General features: G+C 44.6%; 2 protein-coding genes across 2 annotated transcripts; both read right to left on the reverse strand.

Moving 5' to 3' along the window:
- Positions 1-486: 486 nt before the first annotated feature.
- LOC308154229 (grainyhead-like protein 1 homolog) lies at positions 487-9,228 on the reverse strand (the record flags this gene model as incomplete). Its single annotated transcript, XM_080527398.1, has 15 exons — positions 487-601; positions 731-795; positions 1,104-1,189; positions 2,049-2,137; positions 2,347-2,375; positions 4,288-4,409; positions 5,235-5,472; positions 5,815-5,909; positions 6,485-6,596; positions 6,769-6,919; positions 7,081-7,163; positions 7,342-7,693; positions 8,140-8,213; positions 8,758-8,947; positions 9,185-9,228. The coding sequence occupies 15 exons, from the start codon at positions 9,226-9,228 to the stop codon at positions 487-489; spliced, it is 1,845 nt and encodes a 614-aa protein (XP_080383524.1).
- A 2,039-nt stretch (positions 9,229-11,267) lies between these two features.
- Positions 11,268-27,662, reverse strand: taf1b (TATA box binding protein (Tbp)-associated factor, RNA polymerase I, B). The gene is made up of 15 exons (XM_080527399.1): positions 27,566-27,662; positions 27,152-27,250; positions 21,816-21,903; positions 21,590-21,687; positions 20,374-20,469; positions 19,855-19,969; positions 18,311-18,485; positions 18,098-18,197; positions 16,751-16,898; positions 16,305-16,482; positions 15,053-15,096; positions 12,671-12,761; positions 12,450-12,520; positions 11,988-12,228; positions 11,268-11,633 (listed from the first exon to the last, which is right to left on the reverse strand). Exons 1-15 carry the CDS (start codon positions 27,581-27,583, stop codon positions 11,399-11,401), a joined length of 1,797 nt encoding a protein of 598 aa, XP_080383525.1. The 5' UTR covers positions 27,584-27,662; the 3' UTR covers positions 11,268-11,398.

Raw genomic sequence — 27,662 nt, forward strand, 5'->3', positions numbered from 1 at the left:
CTATATTTATTCTGTCATTGATAGCATTTTAGAATATCATTTATAGACCCGAAACAGAGAAAAATACCAAGAAACTGAGGAAAAATCTAAAAGAAATGAGTCTAAGTAATAGTCTAAGACTATTATTACACAATCATGTTGGGAAATTATGAAGTCAGTTAGTTATGAAGTCTAATATAGCTACAAAACTGCTAAAATGCAACACTTGTGGGGTATGACTCAATTACTTGTGAATCATGCACTCCTATTTCTGTGAAATACTGAAATGTCTTTTTTTGGTCCGAGAGGTAGCCATGTTATTCAACTATACAAGCAAATTCCTTGTATGCACTGGGGGAGAACTCAGGATCGGTTTCTTTGTAGAAGTCCAGTACAGTTGTGTAAACAGGTTGTCTAATCCTACTGTTTATGGCCCCTCCTTGGAGTCAAGATGTGTGTCCACCTCCATGGCGCCCACGTGCTGGTCCAGATACTCTCCTTGACCAGTCAGATCTCAGTCAGAGTCAGCAGGACCTGCCCCCCCACATCATCTATGTGGATCTGGAAGGCATCCTCATTGGAGTAGTGCTTGATTATGTTGTCATCCATATGAACTAGGATCCTGCAGATGGTAAAGTAGAATCATTTAGCCTCTGAGTCTTTTCTACAATACAAAAGCAAAGTAAATGTCCCCAGTAATACAGATAAAATACAGAATATAGATCATGATGAACAGAGACACCCGTCTTACCCTTTTTTGCACCTCTTGTAGACTTTCCTGATTTTCCCAACTGGCAGCTCATATTTTTCACTAACCTAGAGAGATTCCAAAAAAACATCAAACAACCCCATGAAAACTAGGTGCACACAAGAGTTAGACAACACAATACATTCCACTGCTGATGCCTGGACAGTCTCTTACAAATGACCACTTCCTGTCAGACACAGGAAGACAAACAGGAAGCAACCCCCTATCCCTGAGACAGAGGGGTGGCACAATTTACAATTTACAATCTACAAAAACAGCCGTCATATGATATTCAACCAATGGCAATATACTTTAAAAAAACTAAAAAGACAAAGACGCTCATACAGTATGAAACACACTCAAAACAAAAACTCACCGCCTCCAGCAGTCCACTTAGAGTGGGCGTCCTCAGCATGAGGGCATCGAACACCTCCTCTGTCTCCTTCCTGACGTAAAGCAGGACTGGATGGAGGAACAGAGAGAGAAAGGAGGAAGTGAGTTGTGAGATACCAGATCAACAACACCCACGGTGTTGGGAGAGGTGCCATTATAGCCTGAGATTGGAGTGGTGTAGAAATACATTCAAAAGGGAACAAATAAAATGAATCTACACAAAGGTGATTTTTACACATTGGCTTGAGATTCACACATTGATGCAGCAAGTGGGATGGGATTGTCCCTGACTTAAAACAAAGAAGACTGTTGTTCTCTGAGGTGAGGTAACCTATCATGGCCATGAGAGGTTTTCAGGCTGATTACACACACCCCTCCCCCGCAGAGGGAGTGAAACTCAGCTAACCCGTACACTGTGGAGGAAGCAGGCCAGAGTATTTTGCTCTACTCCTTCAGAATCTTGGGAGTTGGCTGAGAGCCTAGTAAAAAAATACACTAGCCCGGGAAAAGACTACGGCAAACAGCATTCCAACCTGCCGTTGAATTTGATAACCCAATCCTGAACGTGGACAAATTATCAACGTTCCTTTGGAAAAAAACGGACTGACAGTGTGTATATGTATGGGTGTGAGTGGGTGAGTGAGTTTGTGTGTGTGTGTGTGTGTTTTGTGCATCAAAGGGGGGGGCAGGGCTTTGCTACCAGGAAGCACGTGGCCTCTGTTTACATGTTTTCAGTCAGCTGAGCTGCGTGTGTGTGAGCCAGAGCAGCACCACAACCACAGTACTCTCTGCCAGAAAACTGCAGTTTGCCGTCTGTCTCTCTCTCCCAAATGTCCTTTGTTTTCTCTGTAGATTTGAGCCCTTCAGTACATAGACAAAACTGCAGGTACCATTAAAGCTTTCTCTCTCTGCGTGTCTCTAAAATTACCTTTCTCTGGCCTGTCTCTCCTGGCCCTCTTGTTCAAAGCGGAGTCGAACTCCTCCTCGTTGTGGGAGAGCGCTCTCTTCTGTTCCAAGCTGCAGCGAGACAAGCGCAGACAGAACAGAACAGAACGCGTGACTATCATCAGCCAAAAGTGAATGGAGAACCCACAGTGAATGACTTATTCTGGTGTTTACGTCAGGCGGCAGATGGAATTCAATAGAGTCGCCATTGATAGAACTGAAATGTTACTATAGTACAATACGTTCTGTGTTGTCGTATCAAAAGACAAACTGTTACTCACCCGTCGTCGCCGCCGTCTACTAGGCACGCCTGTTTAAGAATAAAGAGGAGGATGTCCTGTTAGTTGAGGGATACACCAATGAAAATAAGGACAACATGCAAACGAGGGGCCGGCTGTGGCGCAGGAGGTAGAGCTGGCGGCGTCTAATGATCGCAAGATCGGCAGATCGGTGGTTCGAACCCCGGCTGGCCACATGTCGAGGCGTCCTTGGGAAAGACACTGAACCCCAAATTGCTCCCAGTGAGCGGGCCGGCGCCTTGCATGGTAGCTTGCCGCCAGTGGTGTGTGAATGTGTGGGTGAATGGGTGAATGAGAAGGGCCATTGTAAAGCGCTTTGGAATAAGGCGCTATATAAGTCAGTCCATTTGAATGACTACTGTGACACTAAAGTGTATTGTGTCTTTGTCTGCGGATGTTTGAGCTCTTCTACATCCCTGGGGGAACACTTGAGATCCACCAGGACAACATGTGAGGTCATGTCTAAGGAATGTTCACCTGTGGTATTTAATCAGCTGCTATTAAAAGCAAATTGGCTTTACACCACAGGTAGAGTTGAAACTCTCTGATGTACCACCACACCCACCGTTGCAGCTCCTTTAAGCACCCGCATACTGAGAAGACCAACCCTATCAAAGGGGTGATTACCTGTAACACCAAATCAGTTATCTACTTGATCACCTGTCCCTGCGGGAAGTCCTATGTAGGGAAAACTAGCAGACAATTAAAAACCTGCATAGCGGAACATCGTAGTACCATTAGGTGTAAGAATCTCAATTATCCTGTAGCAGCGCATTGTTCAGAACAAAACCACCCTATAGCCTCTCTGAGATATATAGGTATTGAAAAGGTCTCCCTCCCCAGGCGTGGTGGAGACCTTGACAAGCTGCTATCTAGGAGGGAGAATTTTTATATCCATTATCTGAATACTTTGTCTCCTCGTGGTTTGAACGTTGAGTTTGAATTGAAATGTTTCCTCTAACTTTATTGATCGATAGAGACTTGAACGTCATTAAGGTTACTTGTTACACCAGCTTATGACGCTCCTTTTCAGGCCCGATCATGATCCAGCTGTACTGCGTATATTCTGTTATGTTAGAGTTGGTCAGGTTGTATTTCCCACCCAGGTTTCCCCCCCCCATGTCTCTAATTATTGTATGACCCTTTTCTTTTATTTCCTTTCTTTTAGGACTCAGCGCTCTGCTTAAAGTTACATGTTATTTATATCCAGCCCTCACTGATGGCTCTATTCATGTACACAGAATTTTGAGCCAGTGTATAGCTTATATGTAACACCGATTGTTTTGATTGTCTTTTCTTCTTTTTAAAATCTACACTTTTGCATCTGGAACTAGAATGTGGGGCTTCTACTAGATTCAACAGGTTAGAGCAGCCATACAGCCCATGTTAACGGGTTAGAGCAGCCATACAGCCCATGTTAACGGGTTAGAGCAGCCATACAGCCCATGTTAACGGGTTAGAGCAGCCATACAGCCCATGTTAACGGGTTAGAGCAGCCATACAGCCCATGTTAACGGGTTAGAGCAGCCATACAGCCCATGTTAACGGGTTAGAGCAGCCATACAGCCCATGTTAACGGGTTAGAGCAGCCATACAGTGCGCGTCTCACGCAGTCTGCCGAGACATGCCATCTAGAGATTAGGACTGACTCTCACCTATTTTTTCCGCGTACCGCACGCGTTGCAGGCAAAACTCAATGTAAATAGACAAGGCTGGCAGTAGCAGCTCCGCAGTTAGAGCCACAGAAGACACGCTGCCAGTATGGAAGCCGAAACAGTGAGAGCCGCTGCAGTTCCGCCACGCACACGCGCTGCGTGTGCACAGGCGTCCGGTGTGTTTTAGCCTTAACAAAGCCAGCCATTAATCATTCCAGACTATGACCAGTCTGAGGGGGTTCTGCAGTCCAAAGTGGGAAACACTTACGTGGCGCTGGGTGCTGGGGAACTGGACCTCCGGAATGAAGAGGACAGGCCGGGAATCCATGTCACTCATGAGTTTGAATGTTGTTATGTCCACATGCTTTACTTGCAGAGGATCTTTCACACCTGTGACAGTGGGGGAAGATAGACTTTTAAAAACATGTCAAGTGACACCTGGGCAGAGGATGTTTGTATGAAGGTGTGTGTTTTTTCTGCAGTTAAAAAAAAAAAAAATGTTATACAGTTATACAGTTCTCTGAGACCGGAGACTTCTATTCTGAAGTAGGAGCGTGTTGTTGTGTTTGCGTGTGTGCTCCCCATCTACAGTCTATGCCTTGCCAGGCCTGTCTCTATTTCAGGTTATTGAGTGACAAATTTGATCTGGTTTGCTTTTGGGAATTTAGGCCAAAAAACATTGGGACAAATGCATTTGTAAAAAGCACTTTGTGAAATAAAGTGAAATAAAATGTGATTGATTGATTGTGTGGTGGAAAAATCCCATTGTATGAATCAGCAAATGTAATGAAGACTTAATTATGTAAATGATTAAATGTGCATCATTTATGTTGTTGTTATTGTTCAGTCAGCAGCAGAAGCTTAGGGGAAAAAGATGATCTCATCACTAAATTGTCCCACGTTGTTGAAATCAGATTGGATCAATAAATAGTGGAGGTACATGGAAATGTACTCATACCTTGACAACAACCAATCTGTCATCCAAGGCCCTGTGACAACCAATAGATAACGATGGGAGGTTCAGGTTCACGCCTCCTGTGAATCTGTATATAATTCTGATGTATCAATGTATCAATTTAGTTGCTTTTCTGCAGAACCAACTCCGGGTTTTTGTTCTGATAAAATAAAAACCTGTGTTCATCTGACACCCTGGTCTCCTGAGAATTAATTTCCACCACAATTAATTGATTGATTGATCATATCAGGAGCACTTACAGGATGCTGCTAATTCCTGGGCCCTCCCCTTCCTACGAGACTGCTTCCTGTCCTCATCACGGATCTTGCGCTCTGCACCTTTGTCACAGAACACCTTGATCTGGCAGAAGGCTCGGTGCACTAGCTTGTCACTACGGTCCTCAAGGCTGTATGTGTCAATCTGGAGGTTGAGAAGAAGACCCCTCACTCCTTTCTGAGGGGAGAAGTCTGTACTCAGACAATTCACAGACACAAAGATCTGACGGGGCAGAAACGAAGGAAAAGACAAATTGATAGAAGGTTCAAATGTATGAATGAAAACAATTAATATCTGAACAGACCATTCTGAAACACATGAATATATATTATTTGTTTCCACTGATGATAATGGTGACATTTCTTGCATAGCAGGTGTAAAATCAGTTGCCATCACAAACTGTCTGTTGCTGAATAATGTTTCCATTTCATAGTGTATGTCTCCCCCACCTGGACATCTTTGTTACTACACTTGTGTCGAATTACATTGGAATAGATGTTGTGCTATTGTTCCATATTGTTCACTAAAGGATTATATGAAGTATATGAAATGATTCTCTCTTACCCGTGCTTCACCCTTACTGTCCCATGTGAAGGAGATGGCATTGTAAGCAATCTCTTCAATGTTAGCAATTGTATTGAAACTCTCTTTGTAGTCAGCTGGGGAGAACAAACAGGATAGTTTACACACTCATCCTGAGAACAAAAGCAAACATGACTGTTGTTATAGTGTGTGTGTGTGTGTGTGTGTGTGTGTGTGTGTGTGTGTGTGTGTGTGTGTGTGTGTGCGTATGCGATGGAGAAAGAGAGCATCTGTGCATGTATCAGGGTTCCTACAAGTTTCAACAAGTCAAATTTAAGACCTTTTTAGACCTTTTTTAGACCTCTTTGAATATCATTTTTGACCTATCCGCGACACCATATGCTAGCTTTTTGTCATCCTCGAGGTGATGAAACTAGGGATTTCACTGTCATACAGACAAAAAAGCAAACCCCGCGGATTGGCATTTTTTTGGTTCCAGCTTGATTAATTTCCACGTAAATAGATGTGGTCGGACTGATTTCCTTGCACAATGTCATTCTTAAGACCTAGCACCTCATTTTTAGACCAAATAACTGACATTAGAGACCTTTTTAGGCCTTATAAGTTGGATTGCTGGATTTGAGACTTTAAGGCTTTTTAAGACCAGCGCGGGAACCCTGATGTATGTTGGCGCCCGTGTCTAACTTCTTACCGATATCGATGCAGCGCTGCTTGGCTGTGTGCTGTCTGCTGTGCCAGTACTTCCAGTGTTTAAGCTGTTCCTCTGAGAACTTCTCATCCGCAAAGACCAGCATCACCACACTCTGAAAGCCCACATGATAAACACATTGGAACACCACTACTACTGATCCAAAAACAACAAGTGAGAAAGACCTAATGTATGCATTCCCATGTTTAGGTCTATAGCAGTAAAGTGGCAAATGTTATAGAGTAGCTTTCTATAGAAATGGAACTCGTATAGACATTGGCTCATACCCGGGCTTGGCCACTGTGGTTGGGCAGGTCCTTGGCCCTGAGGGTGATGGGATAGAACTGGCCCTTGTTCAGATAGCTCATTTGACCACTGCTATTGCCATTCTTGACTCTGAGAGACTGAGGGGCCTCCAGCAGGTACTCATAGTTTTGACTGCTAAAAAAAATAAAAGAGAGAGAGAGAGAATAGGGAAGAGGAGGGAGAATACTTAACAGGCTACAAGGGTATCCTGATGTCAGTCTTGTCTTTGATGAGAGTGTAAAAAAAAGATATATATAGATTTTTCTTATGTTTGGCTGAGTGTGTTATATTACCTTGCTGCTGAACTGAAGTGAGGGTAAACTTCTGGTTTAATGGAGGCCATGCGTAGCTGGAGCTCCTCAGAGAGAGGGAATACCTGGGGGTTACAAAGCAGTCCAGGTTAACCTCAGAACCATCCTACAAATAGCAATACTCTGTTTCCTACTGGATCATTTCAAAACAACACCATCGAAGAATGAAAATAAACAGAAAAAAAGGTATATGGAACAGAATCTTTGTGAGGAAAGAAAGGGTTGAGGACAGAAAGAGCCTACCTCATTTGAGCTGTCTTTATAAGACTCTGGGTAGGTTGAGTCTGGGGTCAGGGACTCGGCTCTGGGGCTGTATGGGCTGTGGTGGAGCTGGCTACTGAAGCTCATGCCACCAGAATGGGAGCTGTTGGTGCCAGACATGCCCACAGGGTAAGAGTGCAGGGTGCGCTCTGGAAGTACTGAGTAAGTGGGTGTGTTGGTGGTAGAGATGGGCACCATAGAGTCTGTGGTGGGGTATAGAGAAGTCTTGTCCCGGTTGGATGAGTTCCCCTGCACCACCAAGTTGAGAGGGACGGTCGTAAGAGTGGTCATGGCCATGGACGAGTCTTGGAGAGGAACCATATAACCACCGTTTCTGAAAAGGAGGAGGAAATATTATCTCTAAACTATTGTGTCATAGAAACTTTTAAAATTCCAAAAATCTGAAAAACAGTACTGAGGTACGGAAGTCGAGTTTTCCCATTGACCCATCTACAAATAGCTTACCGCTGGCCACTTTCGACATTCGCTGTACCACACTTGAAAATGCATCGGAAAACCCCATCGGAAACCCCACCGCACTTCCATACCCCAGTAGAGAGGCGTATCTCTACGTATCTTCTGTCCAAATGATAATGATGATATCCTTTTGTTTCAACAAATGTGTATGTCTTAATCTGTATAAATATGTGTCCAATGAATCTGTATCTCTTAATCTGTATAAATATATGTCCAATAAACTGGTAAAACTGTATCTCCACTCCCTTTGAAGGATGTTAGCAGACACTAATGTCTATATAAGGCATGAAGGAGGGTCATTACATTCTGTTTGGATCAGCGTCACCCAGGTGAACCTCTGTTTTGGCCTGTCCTGTAGATCTCTTGTCCTTTGGCACCTAGGTGAAGAAAACACATTATTATGTGGGGTAGTGGTAGTGGATAGTGAGTTGGACTTGTGATCTGAAGGTTGTGAGTTCGAATCCCGCCTGAAACCACACCACTACTAGTGTGTCCTTGAGTAAGGCACTTAGCCCTCAGTTACTCCAGGGGGAATGTCCCTGTAATTCGTAATTGTAAGTCGCTTTGGATAAAAGCGTCTGCTAAATGGCAAAATTATAAAATTATTATCATACATGTAATGCACCTATTTAAAGAGCAAGAGACAGAGAGCCAGTGAGAGGGTGAAATGGCTCTGTGAGATGGTGGACGTACCTTTTTTTCTTTTAAGTTATTAAAAGAAAAAAAGTTATTTTTTTCTGAGTGGGGCAGTCCCACTCATACTTTTCATTTCACTGACAGATACAGTAGAGATGTAGACAGGAAGGATGGGTGAGAGAGAGGAGGGATGACATGCAGGATATGTCCCCGGCCGGAGACCCTGCGGTTACATGGTCAACACTTAACCCGCTACGCCACCTAAGCACCCAATGGTGGACGTACCTTATAGTAGTCATAGAGGAGGCCCAGAGCATTGGCACTGTCCTCGTCCCCGTTGATGCTCATCATGGCTTTGGAGGCGGCTGTCAGCGGGTTCTCCAGGAACACCCTCCAGGCTTCATCATCCTCTGTGTAGGCCTGCTGCTGACCATCATACGCTTGGTCATTCTGCAGCACCAGCACCCCCCTCTTTCTGCACATGGAAGAGAGAAACCCAACGATGCAGTCAGGAAAACTGAGATAAAATGGACTGACTTATATAGCGTCTTATTCCAAAGCGCTTTACAACGGCCTCTCATTCACACACACATGGCGGCCAAGCTACCATGCAAGGCGCCAGCCCGCTCATCGGGAGCAATTTGGGGTTCGACATGTGGCCAGGGCAGGGGGCTCGAACTGCCAACCGGCGATCATTAGACGGCGGCTCTACCTCCTGCGCCACAGCCGCCCCACCACCACGATGATGCACTGCATACTTGGTAACACTGGCGGACTCAGAGGGGGGGCAGGGGGGGTGACCGCCCCTCCTGGTGCCCCCACGGTTGAAAAACATCTCTCTTAAGTGCCCCTTTGAGTGGCAAAAATGCCCTTTTGAGTGGCGAAAATTAGAGGATGTGCCCTATTGGTGCCCCTCCAATGGTCTAAACTAGACCATGTGCCCCCACAGTTGAAAAACCTTGCACTAAAGTGCCCTTTTGAGTGGCAAAATTAGAGGATGTGCCCTATTGGCTGCCCTTCCAATGGTCTAAACTTGACCATGTGCACTGATGGGGTCCCATGTTGTGCAGTAGGTGCCCTTTTTTTCTTTTCGCCCCTGCCCTTCAAACAGCCTGAGTCCGCCACTGCTTGGTAAGAATGTGAATTGGCAAGAAAATTATTACAAATAAAAACATAACTGCCAGCTATCACCTTGACATTGACTTCCACTCTATTCATACAAAACAAGACAAGACAAGGGACATACAATTTAAATGTAAGCAGTGTGTGGCCTTCAGTAGTTGGATGTAGATTTCAATTTCTGACACATTTTTAAAAATACAGCTACGACCTTTTGCAACGCTTAAGGTGGGCAGCAGAGCTAAGCAGAGTAACCCTTCAACAAGTGAACACAATGTTATAATAACTTCACCAGCTCTGAGAGATGTAATCCTGCTCTACCAGCAGGACAGGTCTTCTACTGCCTGAGCTAATAAGCTGTCTCTTGGTTTCCTGACTGTTGACTTATGAGTATGTGACTCACCTCTATGCATAAGACTTTCATTGTTTTGCTTAAGATCACGAAGACTCATTATCATTACTGATCCTGCTTTGAGTATGGATACAAATCAACACAGGACAGTGAGACAGCGTAGAGTAGCAGGGTACAGCTGATGTATGGTACTGTTTATAGACATGGACATCCCCCTTTTTTTTATTTTATACTTAAGACAGTTTTTTTCTCTCTTACCCCCAAATCCCCTAGAAACAAAAAAACAAAAAAATCTGATGTTAAAACGGGAGAACTGTGTGTTGCACAAGAGGTGAATTGATGATAGTTGCATTGAATAGATACTTTCTCCGGTCTTTGTTTTTTGTAATCTAAACCAAAGATTCCTATTCAATGAAAATGACCTCTTTCAATTTTGTGTGATTTATGTATTAGCACACTATTAGGCTATAAGTTACTAAACACAACAAAACAGAAACCTTAACTGACTAAATGCCCGTACGACAACGATACAACAGGTGGAATTACTACGAAATGACCCATGCAGTTGTAGTAGTCTTAAAATAAAAAGTACGTAAATAAATAAAAGTACGTTTTGGATCACCAGGAGCGTCATGATAAACGCACCTCCGCACCTGTCGTCATACTAAGACACAAATGGACCATGATGTCGCAGTGTACTTACTTGCCAGATTCCTGTGACATTTCTCTCCGTCGGACTGGACTTTCTAGTTGGAATGGTAAATCCAATCCGTCCGGTGGAAAAAACTCACGATGCACTGTAAATGTAGACAGCTGCCAACCGCGTCCTTTAGAACGAGTTTTGTCAGCTTTTTTCGCTCGATGAGCGGTAACTTTTGACTGGTACCTGTTGACTTCTACCTGGGCTATGGCACGCTGCTGGATCGCTATGACGCAATGGGCGGGGTTTCTAGGTGGATTTACATAGGTCACTACTTTACTCCTGATGAGCGAGCATCGATACACACCAGTTTCATTAGGCGCATGAGGTTGAGAACAATACAGTCCAAAAACGTATAATACCAGAGTAAGTCTGTTCTCTCTGGCTAACATATTCAAAAGGCTTCCCCTACACACTGAATGACAGGATCTTTTCTGAACTAAGCTCTAAACATCCATTGACGGACGTACATTCCATGCAACCACAGATTCATAGAGGGAACAAAATTCATCAGCTGAAAAAGTATAAATATAGTTTAATGATTACAAATAAAAACACAACTGTAGACAGTGGACATATAGAAACTACAATTACAGTGTATACTATACATCATTCATCATTCAATCTGATGCAGTTTGTATAAAAAGGCATAAAGAGCTGCATAGAGAAGTGATACAACTTCATGTCAATAAACAGTAGGAAACTCAAATTATGATTCCAGCGATGATTGGTCAAAATTAAGTGACTCCCTTTAGTCACCTAGAACATGTTTTTCTGGTTTGTTTGCTGGGTTGTTTGCCTGTCGGTTTTCTGGGCGTTTCTCTAGCCCTGGGCGGGGGCCTGCTCTTCAAGAGGCGTCTCTCCACCTTCAGCACTTCTTCATACACACAGTCTGGTTTCACCCCCATGAGGAAGGAGAAGAGCTCCAGCACCCACAGGTAAATCCTGGGGAGGGTGGGTTCCATGTCTTTATAGTGGCTGTCGCAAGTCCTGATGAGCAAAAATAAATCAATAAATAGTGCCTACACTCTATCAACGGTCTGGGTGCTGAGTGCTAATCTTTGAGCTCCCATATCCTATAGGGAATACTCAACAACAATTACATGTTCACCACCAGTACCAACACAAGCTATAGCCTAAGCTAACTGATGGAAAATGAGTAAGGAGAGGCTCAAGACAGAAAGGGAGAGACAGAGACAGAGAAAAGCTGGGTAGATTCAATCGGTGCTGACAGTGCAAACAGCCCTCATCTGAGGAGCGAACACACAGACCTGCAAAGTGATTTTTAAATTTAGACTGCCCTTGAATAACCCTGGTAGGTACTATCGCAGAGGGTGGTCTTACCTGGACAGGCAGGCCCTCAGGTCTACATGCCAGTACTCTGGGTTGGAGGGCTGTAGTGTACCCCTCAGTAGCCTTACAACACCGTCCAGCCTTTGCTGGTGCAGGCTGGGCCCATCCACGGCCTCTTCCTCCTCCTCCTTGTCCCCCCACCGGAAACAGAAGCTGGTGGGACGGGACAATGGAGTTGCAATGGAGGAGCCAGAAAGCTTCTGGAAGCTCCTCTGAACCTGCTCTGCGATACCTGGGGACAGAGAGGTGAAAGTGAGTAAAAAAGAAGAGTGTAAACAAATAAGGAGAACGCCGAGGAGACAGAGGCCTTAGGTCACCAGTGGTGGGAAACCTCCATGCAGTACAAGCTCTTTTTTACAGCCCATTTACCATGTCAATAATGGACAAAGGATAGTTCATTGAGGGTGTTTTTGAGGGAGATGAAACAGAGATGAATATTTGAGGGACACCTACGTCTTCTCTTGAGGACCACCGACTTGTCTTTCTTTGAGGGACAAAGAGGTTTCTTTGACTTCCAATGCTTTCTGTGGGGGAAAAACAGGACAAAGCTAAATAAAATCATACATTTTGAGAGAGCAGTTTCGAATAGATGGCTAACAGTGACAGAGCCAGTTGTACTGACAGTGGTGCCGGTGTGTGTGTGTGTGTGTGTGTGTGTGTGTACCCTGACTCACCTGGCCATGTTCTCCTCCTGCCTCTGTCTGGCTCGGCTCAGGGCAGACTGCAGCGTCTCGTACCACGTTGTCATGCTGAAGCTGTTCTCATCTGCCAAGACGTATGGAGAGAAAATAGGACAATTCTGTCACCAAGAAAAGTTATTAGTGGTATTTGTTGTCTAAAGGAACGCCAGGAAATATAAAACAATTGGAGCAAACTTCCTACAACGTCCAAAGCGCTTTGTGCTTTCCAGCCAGCAACAGAGGCACGTCTAAGATAAGACACACGTGAGTAAACACAAGGGATAGTGCAGACGCTAGTGCAGTGCTTGTGGATGTAAACAAACCCGGCAGTAGCTAATTCTGAGATGGTAATGATACCCATTTTATGGGTACATATTTGGAAGCCGGTTTAGGTTATCTGGACAATGATTTTGAGCTCAAATGTTCCTTTTACATTAGTTGGCAGATGAGAGGAAAGAGGACCCTTAACCTTTACAATGATAATGCTGTAGCAGGGACTCCTCAAAACAAATTGCAATTTCCTAACCATAAATAACATAACTGTAATATAAGGAAATAGTCAGTATAGGAAACAAGAGATATAATAGAACAGAGACACCAATGTAGCATCATAGAAGTGGGTAGATAATAAGATAAGATTTTTAGGTGTTTACAGATTGTGACGCCCGCGGTCCTCTAGCAGGTTGTACCAGAGGCGAGGACCATAGACACTAAATGGTGTCTCCCTGTAATTCTTTGTCCTCACCCAGGGAACAACTAAAAGGCTGGTGCCAGAGGACGTGAGTGATCTACATTTACATTTTACATTTACATTTTTGGCATTTAGCAGACGCCTTATTCCAAAGCGACTTACAATCAATACATTTGAAGGAAGGAAGTGAATCATCAATTCACCAGTTCTAGCAGGATGCGTAATCTAGCTCAGGTCGGGGGCCACTGGCAGTCGTCGTGAAAAAGTTTTTTTTCTTTTTTGCTGGAGAGACAGTACAAGGGGGGCAGTAGAGTCTTAGGAGGCATTGTATAGGGGAAAAGCAGGTGTCTCAGGAGACGTAGTGCTGGGGGTGGTAATGTCTCAGGAGGAGCAGTTAAGGTGTAAGCTGAAGAGATGGGTCTTCAGTCTCGACGGAAGATGGGTAGTGACTCTGCAGTTCTGACAGCCGTGGGCAGCTCATTCCACCAGCAGGGAGCCAGTGTTGTGAAGAGACGTGACCGGACAGCGCGACTGCCGTGTTGGCGTAGAGGTGGTGGGACCAGTCGGCCAGCAGAGGTGGAGGAGCAGAGTGCACGGGCTGTTTGGGGGGTGACCATTGCCTGCAAGTATGATGATCTAGAGGGAGCATTCATTAAAAGCATGTCTGCTAAGTATTCAGGTGCTAGATCTTAAAACCACCACCTCTACACGGATGCAGCAGTGACTACCCCGTCACGACTCTTTACTATCCAGGCTCCCCGCTGGTGGAACGAGCTTCCCACTACTGTCAAGACTGCAGAATCACTCCCCATCATCCCCCGGAGACTGAAGACCCATCTCTTCAAGGCTACACCTTAACTGTCTCTCCTGAGACATCTACCCTCTTCCCCCCTGTACAGTTTCTCTACTGTTTAAAATAAATAGATAAGTTCTTCTAGCAAATAAATTAAGTTCTTCTAGCACTATGACTGCCAATGGCCCCTGGCCCGAGCATAGATTACTTTTTGGTGGACAGATGATTAACTTATTTAGTCAAATGTATTTGTTGTAAGTCGCTTTGGATAAAGGCATCTGCTAAATGCCAAACATGTAAATGTAAAATCTATTCTAGAACTGACAGGCAACCAATGAAGGGACTTTAGGACAGTTCTAACCATGGGAAGGATGCCAGTCATAGAGCAAAGGAATGCAGTAAAACAGTACATGCAACATTCTTCTGTGGTAAAGTACAAAAGGTACATCAGTCTATTCATTGGGATGTCCGTTAGAATTTGAAGGAAAGTGAAAACTCTAATCCAATTCAATTTCAACCATAACAACAAGAAAAGAGAGAGTACAACATGATTCTTGTTGAATAAACAATGTTTACCCAACCAAGTTTTGCTCTGTGGGCAGTGTCTCACATAGATATTAAAAGCATGTTCCCTAAAAGGCATTCCTTTATCTAAAGATCTTCAAGACATTCATGCAAATAATCTCATTGTGTAATCCTCGAGTGTTTATCTTGGCAGGGCTGGATTATTGTAGGATAACTTCAGAGAGCAACAGCAATGGAAAGAATAACACATGAAATCAAGATTCGTCATACATGTAGATGTTGTCTGGATTGGTTCTCAAGCTTAATAGGTGGCCTCCAGTCAACACATTCCAAGACTAGGTAGATAACAAAAAGACAAAACAGCTACCTGGATTCTCCTTCTCCTTGTCACGTGCATCATTAGATAAATCCCTGGAAAAAGAGGAAGGTTTTAAGATTAAGCAGCATCAAAGTACAGAAGTCAATACAGTAGTCAGCATACAAGACTATTATCTTTGGAGCTAAAAAGAAGAGGCTTGTGGTTGCAGCACACCTAGAATCCCGCTCCATATACAATGTAAAGATCAGGTTAGAAGTTTCGGTGTCTCTTTTAGACTCAGACTTACAGTGGGGTGCAAAAAAATTGGGCACCCCTAGTCAAAATGCCTTCTACAATTAATATAAGTGAAAAGCAAACCTAACCTATAAATGGTACAAAGTTAAACATGACACATTTCATCACATTTTTACACAACGTTTTACAGTTTAAAAATAATACAACAAGGAAAAAAGCCTTGTGCAAAAGTTTGGGAACCCTGTCAGCTAGTACTTTGTAACTCCTCCTCGGGCAACTACCGTATAATAGCTTGCAAACGCTTCCTGTAGCCAGCTAAGAGTCTTTCAATTCTTGTTTTGGGAATTCTTCCCCATTCTTCCTGGCAGAACACCTCCAGCTCAGAAATATTCTTCGGCCTTCTTGCATGCACAGCATGTTTGAGATCTCTCCACAGATTTTCAATAATATTCAAGTCTGGGGACTGTGATGGCCTTTCCAAAACCTTCATCCGTCTTTCCTGGAGGTATTCATGGTTGATTTTGAGGTATGGTAGGGCCAAAATGCATCTCAAACATGCTAGTGCCTTATAGATCCCTAAGTTCATCTGAGGCTGGCCTTTTAATAGTGAGTGAGCACCAAAAGTGGTGAGGCAGCATTTGCTCACTATGCCTCAAAACACTGGAACTTGCTGTCAAGACATTAGGTCAGATCCATCTGTATACATTTTTAATTTGTAATGTTTGGCTTTTAATTGAGTGTATGTTAAAGAGTTAGATTTTTTTAACTGATTGATTGGTTTTATTTATTGTTTTTAAACCTGAAAATGTTTAATTGTTACTGTATCTTACTTCATTTGTTCGGTTTTTAATTTGACATGTTCACATATTAATTGTTATCTCATGTTTTATGTAAAGCACTATGAGTCTACAATAAGTATGAATATGTTCAATACAAATAAATGCCATACAGTGACATACATTTAACAGTCAAAAATAGACATGCTTTCCAAACATCCCATGATATCTCAAAGAGCATAGGTTGCTTAGCTGATACAGGTTAACATTGTGAAGGACAGGCAGCATACCATTCAGTGTGGTCATCCAGTTTGAAGAGTAGCTTCAATGCGACAATGATCAAAGCTGCAGCCTGAATGTCGTAATGTTGGAGAGGGGATTTGGAGTTCATAGGTTCAAACGTGTGATGGCTCTCATCTGCCATACCAGACTGATGCATTATCCTACACACCCAGTCATGCAGTTCATCTGAGAGGATAAAAACAGAGAAAGACTGAGTGAGCATGTGTTGTGTTTGTAAGACAGGATTTGTAAGAAAGAATGATGCATTAAGACGTGGAAGTGCAGAATAACTCCTGGTAGAGATGTGTGTCTAAAGAGACATACAAGGAAAAATCAAATGGAATACATGCGTTTAATGGGCCAATGTGAACCCAATAAAGCAAGTTTTTCAATGGTTTCCTTGAAAGTGACTGCTGCAAGTTTCCAACGGGATTGTGCTGTAGGGCAGACCCACCGGGGAGGTTGGTTTCAGTCAGGTAGCGGAGGGTGAGCAGAGAGGGGTGCAGGAGGCAGTCCCGGGAGATGGAGGGGAAGGTGGGCAGCTCCAGGAACACAGCCAGGTACTGGGCCTCCTTGTGCAGGGCCCTGTGAGAGGGAATGGACTAGGGAATAAACACACAAACACAGGGTCAGCCATCGGACAAGCAAGTATTCTATGAGTAGAGGAGATACAAGTGAATGTGCCGCTACAGTATATGTTACTCTTCCCTGCAGGGGGGGGGGGGGAATAGAAATTCCCGGAGTGGGATGACATTTTAAGATATGTAAATGAGCAGCAGGTGTAGCAGGTCTATAGGCATGTGGGAACAGGCAGCAGTTTCTGTTGCACCTGAGCCAACATTCTGATCTCATATACAGTACAGTCATGTGAAAAAATTAGGACACCCCATGAAATATGTGTTTTTAATTTTTTGTTGTTGTATTTTTTTATGGAAATATGGACATAACAATATTTGATCTTCTTTCAAACAATGTCTATAGATAAATGTGATGTAATTGAACCAAAAACAACGACAATTGAACTTTGTTATAATTTATTTAGGGTTAGGGTTATTTACCCTATGCCCTAATATCTGGTATTGCCCCCTTCAGCTGAAATAACCTCAATTAGACGTTTCCTATAACTGTCCTGTAATGACATTTTAGGATTGTTGGAGACTCGCAGTCTGCTCTTGAGCTGAACTTGTTAGGACGGCCTGACCTGGCCATGTTGGCAGTTGTTTTAAATGTTCTCCACCAAATGATTTTCCGGACAGTGGAATAGCTGATTTCTAATTGTTTGGAGATCTTTTTAAATCCCTTCCCAGACTCATACACATCTACAACCTTCTTTCTGAAGGCCTCAGAGAGCTCTTTTGATCTCGCCATGTTGATACCACTCACTTCAACAATCAAGAGCAAACCAAACTAAATGTCTTTAGTTTATATTTAGTTTATAATGTGTTTAAATAAGACAGGCTCCTCCAAAATCCTCTCTAACAAAGTTCTAATCATTCGCACCTGATGTGGTGCACTTGATTCTAATTTTAGCATTTGAAGTAGTACTAAACTTTTTCCTCAAGAAAAATGTGTTTCTATTTTACAATTTTTAATTTTGGGGGATTTGTTTAGTTATATTACCTCCACCTCTCAAATCAAATGTCCATATGTTTAAAGGTTTTCATGGGGTAACCTATCTTTTTCACATGACATGAAACATTTTAATGATAATGCAGGTCTTTGCTGAAAAACAACACAATGATTACTGATATGTTTGGAACCCTAGAGAAATAGGAGCAGGGTCTGTGATACGTTTGCTCACCTCCACTCTGAAGATGAGTGCGTCTCTTCCATACAGCTTCATCTCCTCTGGGAAATCTTCATAGGCGTTCACATAGGGGATGTGTCCCTCGCTCACAAACCTGCACAGCACAGAGACTCATTGAATGAGGGCCATAACGTTCAGCAAACTGAGACCATCACTTTATGTTCCATGTTCTGAGTGTTGTCCACCCCCCACCCCCGTGCCTCTGACCTGAGCAGGTCAGCCAGTGTGATAGCCTCTCTGGTCCACAGCAGAGACAGGTAACACAGGGCCAGGGTCTTGGGCATGGTCATCAGCTTGGTGGCCCTCTTGTGGCGTGGGGAGAGGTAGGAGGCACAATCCTCAGAGCCAGAATACGGAGAGGAGAATCCGTCACTGTAGTGACCTGGAGAATACAGGTGCACACATGGGGTAGGTGCATACATAGAGTAGGGGTGCATACATAGAGTAGGGGTGCATACATAGGGTAGGTGCATACATAGGGTAGGTGCATACATAGAGTAGGGGTGCATACATAGGGTAGGTGCATACATAGGGTAGGTGCATACATAGGGTAGGTGCGCATACATAGAGTAGGGGTGCATACATAGGGTAGGTGCATACATAGGGTAGGGGTGCATACATAGGGTAGGTGTATACTAGGGGTGGGCATCAATGATCGATGATCGATTAATTGATCGATAAGGTCTTGGTCGATCACAAAATATTTTGATCGATAATCCTTTTTTTATTTTTTATTTATTTTTGAATAATAATGGAAATTATTAGTTTGTCCACGTGTCACCAGATTGCGTTCGTCTCTCACCCCTGAACATGTTAACATGATCATCTTTCTGAACAAGAACCAGTAGGCCTGCCGCCTACAGTCTCTCGCTGGAGTTTAAATTTAAGTTAAGCTGGACGCTCTTAAGGACACTGAACGTTTTCAGTCATCCTCCTATTTGTGAGTAACTGTTTTTTTACTGCTCCTATGGTGAGTTACTTATTTTCTATATTTTTATTTATAACGTAAAATGTGTTTTTAAGTTAAACAATTTAGGCTACTCACTGCCTTGTTTAAGAGGATTGTTATCTGACTGTAGTGTCTAGTTTGGATGTGAATGAATGAATGTGTGCAATAGCAACACAAATAAAGTTTTTTCCCCAAGGAAAACATGCTTGTTATTTCTGCCCTATTTTTTTTCCCTATTTTTTTTTTGATGTAAAAAAAATAATATAATGTATACAAAAAAAGCTTATTGATTAATCGATAATTGATCGTTAATTCGTTACGATTATCGGGAAAAAAATGTTGATCGTTTGCCCAGCCCTAGTGTATACATAGGGTAGGTGCATACATACAGGGTTCCAACAAGTTTCAACAAGTCAATTTTAGAATTTTGGACCTATTTGAGACACCATATGATAGCTTTTTGTCATCCTCAAGGTGATGAAATTAGGGATTTCACTGCCATACAGACAAAAAAGGAAGCGAATTGGTTCCAGCTTGATTCATTTCCACATAAATAGATGTGGTCGGATTGATTTCCTTGCAGGATAAACTAATTTCATTTTTAATACCTAGCACCTCATTTTTATTTGGGACCTTTTTAGGCCTTATGCGTCGGATTGCTGGATTTTAGACTTTAAGGCTTTTTAAGACCAGTGCGGGTACCCTGTACATAGGGTAGGTGCATGCACACACACGATTAGCTTAGCTAGATCAGAGTCCTGGGAGGAGCTGTTCAGCCTGAATCTAGTTGAATCTCCTGTACCTGAGACTGAGCCTGCTGTACTGGCCACGTCCCCATCTGTTTCACTGGCAGACATCATGGAATAGTCACTCACACAAGACTCTGGAGCACTTTCTGAATCAGAGTCATGAGAACGCTAGGGGGAGCAAGAACACAATCACAATCAGGAGCGTAAGGCTAGAGAGAGAGAGAGTCATGTGAAGTGAATAACACAAACATCATTGGAGGATGCTCGACAGATGCTTTTCCTACCACAACCCACCACTAGAGGGCAATACCAGACGGGAAATTGTTTTGTAAATCTCTACAACCGAAAGTGCTATTTTTGGTGCAGTGATGGTGTCAGTCATTACACAAATGTGTGTTATTTGAGACTTCCCACCAGTGTTAACACACACACACACACACACACACTCGCGTGCACACACACTCGCGCACACACACACACGCACACACACACACACACACAGGTTTCTAAGCGTAGAACTAAATTAGAACACAGAAGCTCTTCCCTACAGCCTATGTATACAGTAGACTCACCACTTTAAATTTCACAACACGCTTAATTGGATTCTTAGAGTAGGCCTGTCTGCTTTTCTGGAGGTACTTCCTCCAAAATTGACACAGCACGTCGTCCTACAAAAGACCAAGAATGCAATAACTTCAGTTGACACAAGTGTGTTTGATTTGATAGAAGAGCATTGTTATGTTTCTCTCGTCCGGGCAGTGTTCCATGTAACGGCCAAGCTCCACCTGCTGCGTCGCGTCAACTCGTCATCGACGTTGCGTCAACTTCCCGTTGTCCAAGCTCCACCTGCGGCGTCGCGTCAACGTTGCGTCAACGTCAACGTTCTACTCTAGCTCCACTGGCATTTTTTGTATACGGGAATAATTTCACCCTTGACTGCAATTATGTCCACAACAATAACAACATCATACAGAACATTTTCCAATCAGGGTAATATTTTATCTACATATTCCCAAATAGATAGTTGCTAGTTCAGTAGATGTTCAACTAACTGTCAACAACATTTCAACTAACTAACCACTAATCCTAAACCTTGCCCTAACCTTAAATCTAACCCTATCCTTAACCATACATCTAGTTACATACAAACAGAGATAGAACCTTCTCATTCTAAACGGAGATAGAACCTTCTCATTCTAAACGGAGATAGAACCTTCTCATTCTAAACGGAGATAGAACCTTCTCATTCTAAACGGAGATAGAACCTTCTCATTCTAAACGGAGATAGAACCTTCTCATTCTAAACGGAGATAGAACCTTCTCATTCTAAACTCCAGACATGTCAGATGATGATCATACCAACGTTTATTCATCTGATACATAGAGTATCCATTCCTGCAACAAGAGTTCACCACAGGTGCGGTGATTGACGCCCCAGGCGCCCACGTGGGGCGTCTCATTGTGACGTCTGCGTCCATCCACCGTCAAAAATCAAACTTTTTTGAAAGTCTACTTTGGACGAAGCCATCGGACGCAACGCTGACGCGACGCTACGCAGCAGGTGGAGCACCTTTCATTGATTACAATGCATTTGATCCCAATTTCGGACGCAACGCACATTAGACGCAACGCTCGATGGCCATGGTGGAGCTTGGCCGTAAGTGGGTCCTTCCATGTCAAATCAACAATCCATGACATGAATTTAAATCCTCTTTTTTCTGTTGATTTCACATGGAATGACCCAAGCGTTGTGTCTACCCCCAACCCTGAGTGTCCTTTCTGACAGACCTTGAACTGGGCACTGACTCCCAAGGCCAGCAGAGCCTCAGCCTGGTGCTTGAGGATGAACTGGAAGCCCTCACACACCATCCACTGCCATCCATGTTCTGAAACACACACACACACACACACACACACACACGCACACACGCACACACACACACACAGCTTAAACTTGGAGGCAAAAATACGCAACCAAAATCACTTGTTGTTTATTATGCACAAAGAGGCAAACCTCGTTTTTTTCCTCCCTTAGCGATGGTAGAGACTCTGTGAGAGACTCTCATAAGAGATGATGAGTCCGCAACTGTGTCTTTGGTTCTCTTTGTGTGGGAGGAAAAAGAATACCGTGACAAATCATCCACTTCATAATATTAGGCAACACTAAATGTGTGTTCTCTTTCATAGTATTCGTTTCGTATCTCACTATGGGAACGCCCCCTGTGTGACCTCATCAGAAGCTGAATTACACTGCGCCAGCCCATTGGCTGGCCCAGGCGACGCTTGTGTCAGGAGGGACGGGACCCTCCGCCTATATCACATAGCCCTGACATCGGTTTCCCGGTACTGGATGACAAGGGAGTTAACAGCTTTACCGCTGCTCGCTATGACCCTAGGAGAGACTCGGATAACGATGAGGGAGGGTCGCACGACTCAGACCTCATTTTGTCCACCGGTGATGATGAGGACTCCTCATTCTCAATCGGTAGGCGCGGAGCTGAAAAGCCCCTCACGCCTGGCGGAGGCAACCAACCCTCCGCCCCGTCTCTCATGGACTGTGACATGCAGGACATGTGCAAGCGAGCAGCAAAAAGGCTGAATATCCCCTGGCCCGTCACCCAAACTGAAACTGTTAAGTCACGCTTTGATGGCAAAAGACTGCAGACGGCGGCTAAGATGGGGAAACATGTTATGCCGTTCTTCCCCGAGCTACTCGATGAGATAGCGGAACGGCCATTCAGCGAGAAACACCCCATAATCGGGGGTTCTCAACTGGATTGTGAGGGGCTGGACTCCCTCGGCCTCCGCCACATCCCACCGGTCGAGCCGGTGGTGGCGCGCCACCTGCACCCGAAGACCCCCGTATCTTCGGCTGCCCCGTCCCTACCCTCCAAGTCGGACCGCTTTCAGGCTAGCCTTACAGACAAGTGCTACAAAGCAGCGGCACTGACAGCGAGGGCTCTCAATGCCTCCGCACTCCTATCAGCCTACCAGGCTGAGCTGGAGGAGGACATGACTGTTAAGCCAGACAATACCCTATGGAAAGAAATCTGCGTTATAACGGATCACATCCTCCGTCTCCACAAGATGGCCATTCAAGCCACGGGTAAATCCATGGGTCTCATGGTACTGCAGGAGAGGGCGCGTTGGCTCGGTCTCACCAACCTGTCGGCGAAGGAGAGAGAAGAAATTCTCGACACCCCTATCGTACCGCAGGATCTCTTCGGTGCAGCAGTCACCTCAATGCAGAAGAGATGTGAGGAGAAAAAGAGAGAGGATGAGGCTATGCTGCAAAGAATACCTCTGTGTCATTGGCTGCTATAGGCATAAAAGGAGAGAAACTCATGGTGTGGCCCCCATCTTCCCCTGACCTCAACCCTATTGAGAACCTTTGGAGCATCCTCAAGCAAAATATATATGAGGGTGGGAGGCAGTTCACATCAAAACAGCAGCTCTGGGAGGCTATTCTGGCATCCTGCAAAGAAATTCAAGCAGAAACTGTCCAAAAACTCACAAGTTCAATGGATGCAAGAATTGTGAAGGTGATATCAAAGAAGGGGTCCTATGTTAACATGTAACTTGTAACATGTTTTTGTTTGAAATAGCTTTTGATTTCAGTAAATATGACCTCCTAATATGACCTCCTAACCCTAAATTCATCAAATTACCATTTTTAGTTCTTTACAACCTATAAATGTTTTGAAACTCTGTTGTGCATAATCATTTGGAACAGTGCATTTTGAGGTTTTTTTTTTTTTTTTTAAATACTGTTATCATTGGGAGGTTTGTTCAATACAATTTGAATTATACTCTAACGGTTGATGACTTGAAAATTATACTGATTGTCATTTGCATCGACTATTTAGGAAAATCTGCGAAAAATATAATTTGCATAATAATTTGGAACGCAGTGTAGAAAGTTGTATGGGCATAAGTGGCGTGTGTTCGAGACTGGGTGCACGCTGAGTCACACGCTGTCCCTTTTCAGTGTTCTGTGACAGTTATTGTGTCATTTCTACAGGACCTGATTGAGAAGGGTAAGGCTTTCTCAACTGTTAAGGTCTATTTGGCAGCTATTTCGGCTTGTCATATTGGCCTGGGTGGAAAGTCAATAAGCCAGCACCCGTTGGTGTGCCAGTTTATGAAAGGGGCCCGAAGGAAATTGCCTACGTCTAGGCCATTAGCTCCTTCATGGGACCTCCCTACGGTGCTAGATGCTCTCTCCTGCCCACCGTTCGAACCGCTGGAACAGGTGGAGGTGAAAGTGTTAACGCTAAAGACAGTCCTATTGCTTGCTTTGGCTTCAGCTAAGCGCATAGGTGAAGTCCATGCGCTCTCGGTGCACAGAGAGTGTACAAAGTTCCTCTCAGGGGACTCTAGGGTCAGTCTGATGCCTAACCCAGCCTTTATTCCGAAGGTTATAGGCTCTTGCACCCCTATAGAGTTGGCTGCCTTCTATCCAGGGGAGGCTGGTTCATTAGGGGCAATTGTGCAATGCCCCACCAAAGGGAGAAGAGAGAGATTTTTTTTCTATGACTTCTAGACAGTGTTGCTTCTGAATATCATAGTCCAATCAGCTAGTGTTCTGTGGAGTATATCATAGTCCAATCAGCTAGTGTTCTGTGGAGTATGTTCCAATCAGCTTCAAGTCCCGCCCCTTTCGGGGCAACTTTCAGTCTACTCGAAGTTGCACTAGGCTGTTCTCGTAGACTTGCATGTAAAATCTATTTTGGTAACTTCAGGCCATTCGGTCGATTGTCTATGGGGTTTTGGGACATGCACAAAGAATCGTACGTGCTTACGTCATGTCCGGCGTCACGTTCGTGACGGTAAAACCGAGGATTTACGAGGGGTTGGTATGAGAAGAAAACATGGCTAGCGGGATGTGAAGTAACAAATGCGTTGTTCTGCTTTCCACTACCGGACTTTGTAAACAAATTGAACAAATGGATTAGAAGGAGGCATCTTTTGTTCCCAACTTGATATTGCAACTGGACCTATTACCGAAGTCAAACTTGTGTAAGTAAGTGAATCATCTGTCCTTCAGTCATGATAGGAAAACCAAATCGATGCTGGGAGAAGGAATGGCAGACTGTATTCTGATTGTATCTTCTATGCTCTTTGTATGTTTCTATGCTCTTTGTATGTTTCTATGCTCTTTGTATGTGTCTTGGTGTAGGAGAAACGTAGGACCACGTTGGAAACAAGTGTTTCGGTACACGTTGACGTGTAGAAACTGTAGAGAGAAAATTGTAGAAATTGTAGAGAAAACTGGGGGGGTAGAGGTGATGAAGAGGTCTGTACAGGGGGGGGTAGAGGTGATGAAGAGGTCTGTACAGGGGGGTAGAGGTGATGAAGAGGTCTGTAGAGGAGGGTAGAGGGGATGAAGAGGTCTGTACAGGGGGGTAGAGGTGATGAAGAGGTCTGTACAGGGGGGGTAGAGGTGATGAAGAGGTCTGTACAGGGGGGTAGAGGTGATGAAGAGGTCTGTACAGGGGGGGTAGAGGGGATGAAGAGGTCTGTACAGAGGGGTAGAGGGGATGAAGAGGTCTGTACAGGGGGGTAGAGGGGATGAAGAGGTCTGTACAGGGGGGTAGAGGGTATGAAGAGGTCTGTACAGGGGGGTAGAGGGGATGAAGAGGTCTGTACAGGGGGGTAGAGGGGATGGAGAGGTCTGTAGAGGAGGGTAGAGGGGATGGAGAGGTCTGTAGAGGAGGGTAGAGGGGATGGAGAGGTCTGTACAGGGGGGGTAGAGGGGATGAAGAGGTCTGTACAGGGGGGTAGAGGGGATGAAGAGGTCTGTAGAGGAGGGTAGAGGGGATGAAGAGGTCTGTAGAGGAGGGTAGAGGGGATGAAGAGGTCTGTACAGGGGGTAGAGGGGATGGAGAGGTCTGTACAGGGGGGTAGAGGGGATGGAGAGGTCTGTACAGGGCGTAGAGGGGATGGAGAGGTCTGTACAGGGGGGTAGAGGGGATGGCGAGGTCTGTAGAGGTGGGTAGAGGGGATGGAGAGGTCTGTAGAGGTGGGTAGAGGGGATGAAGAGGTCTGTAGAGGTGGGTAGAGGGGATGAAGAGGTCTGTACAGGGGGGTAGAGGGGATGAAGAGGTCTGTACAGGGGGGTAGAGGGGATGGCGAGGTCTGTACAGGGGGGTAGAGCTATTCTCATGCTAAAATTGACTGTAAATCCAGATTTTAAAGTTGATATTCTTCCCCGTGGAGCATGCCCCCATAACCTGTGCCCCACCCAAACATTTTAGCACCAGCCGCCACTGCTTCTATCCCCCGCCTTTCGCCTCGGATGAGCACAGGCGGTTGCATACTTTACGTCCTGTCCGCGCGCTGCGTGTTTACATAGACAGGACTCAGGGTTGCAGGAAAGGTGACCAGTTGTTTGTATCCTGGGCGAATCCACACACGGGAAAGCCAGTGTCAAAACAGCGCCTTTCCCATTGGGTAGTGGCGGCTATTGCCTTGGCTTACTCTAGTAAGGGTCTACAGCCCCCCGCGGGCTTACGTGCGCACTCTACTAGAGGTTTAGCGACCTCCTGGGCACTCTTTAAAGGGGTGTCTATTCAGGAGGTGTGTGCGGCGGCGTGCTGGGCTTCGCCCCACACGTTCGCTAGATTTTATAGGTTGGATGTTACGGCTCCAACGCTATCACACTCAGTCCTCAGTTTGGGTTCCTCTTAGGACGTAGTTCCTAGAGTGTGAGGGTCCATTCTGGGACAGTTGTCGTTTTGCAGGCAGGTCTGGCAATACGGGAGTAAGTATATTCCCATAGTGAGATACGAAACGAATACTATGAAAGAGAACTTTAGGTTATTTACATAACCCCGGTTCTCAGAGTAGTATTCGTGAGTATCTCACCGGACCACCCTCCTTGCTTTAGAAGCGAGTAAGAGGTTGCTTGTTTTGAATGACGACAGACGCCGTGTGTAAGCCTTATATAGACGGAGGGTCCCGTCCTTCCTGACACAAGCGTCGCCTGGGCCAGCCAATGGGCTGGCGCAGTGTAATTCAGCTTATGATGAGGTCACGCAGGGGGCATTCTAGGGGTGGGCATCGACGATCGATAATTGATCGATAATTGATCGATAAGGATCTTGGTCGATCACAAAATAAAACATTTGGTCGATCACAAAAAAAAAAAAAAATTTTTTTTTTTTTTGTGATCGACCAAATGTTTTATTTTGTGATCGACCAAGATCCTTATCGATCAATTATCGATCGTCGATGCCCACCCCTAGCATTCCCATAGTGAGATACTCACGAATACTACTCAGAGAACCGGGGTTATGTAAATAACCTTAAGTTATTCATACACTCTCTGCTGATGCAAATAGTGCTTACCTCGATCACATTGTGACAACTTCTGCAGTAAAATCTTCCCTCCTCTGATATGCCCCAGTCCACCACTCCACACTGGCCACATGGCTCCCTGTAGCCACCCTACATAGGGACAGACACAGACAAAGTCAGACCGACATAAACAGAGAGGTTGCACACACTACTACAGACAGAGAATCATACAGATGGACACACACACACACACACACGCACGCACACGCACACGCACACGCACACGCACACACACACACACACACACACACACACACACACACACACACACACACACACACACACACACACACACACACACACACACACACACACACACATATACACACACACACATGTATACACTATGTTCCACAAAAAGTTGCGCATGGGGCACAAACATTAATACTAATTGACCGAACGTACCGTGAGTTCTTCATCCATTTTGGAATGGATAGAAATGGAAAGATTCTTAACTAGCAAGTTACAAAAATGAACTGCTCACAACCACGTTAGTTTTATG

The sequence above is a fragment of the Nansenia antarctica genome, assembly GCF_963989245.1.
Source record: "Nansenia antarctica genome assembly, chromosome: 3".
Taxonomy (NCBI): domain Eukaryota; kingdom Metazoa; phylum Chordata; class Actinopteri; order Argentiniformes; family Microstomatidae; genus Nansenia; species Nansenia antarctica.

Excerpts from the sequence above, each read along its gene's own strand:
- taf1b (XM_080527399.1), bottom strand. Across the intron at positions 20,470-21,589 it reads GAGTCAGTGCCCAGTTCAAG|GACGACGTGCTGTGTCAATT; the intron begins GTCTGTCAGAAA and ends GGTCTTTTGTAG. Across the intron at positions 11,634-11,987 it reads CTGAGGGCCTGCCTGTCCAG|GACTTGCGACAGCCACTATA; the intron begins GTAAGACCACCC and ends TTTGCTCATCAG.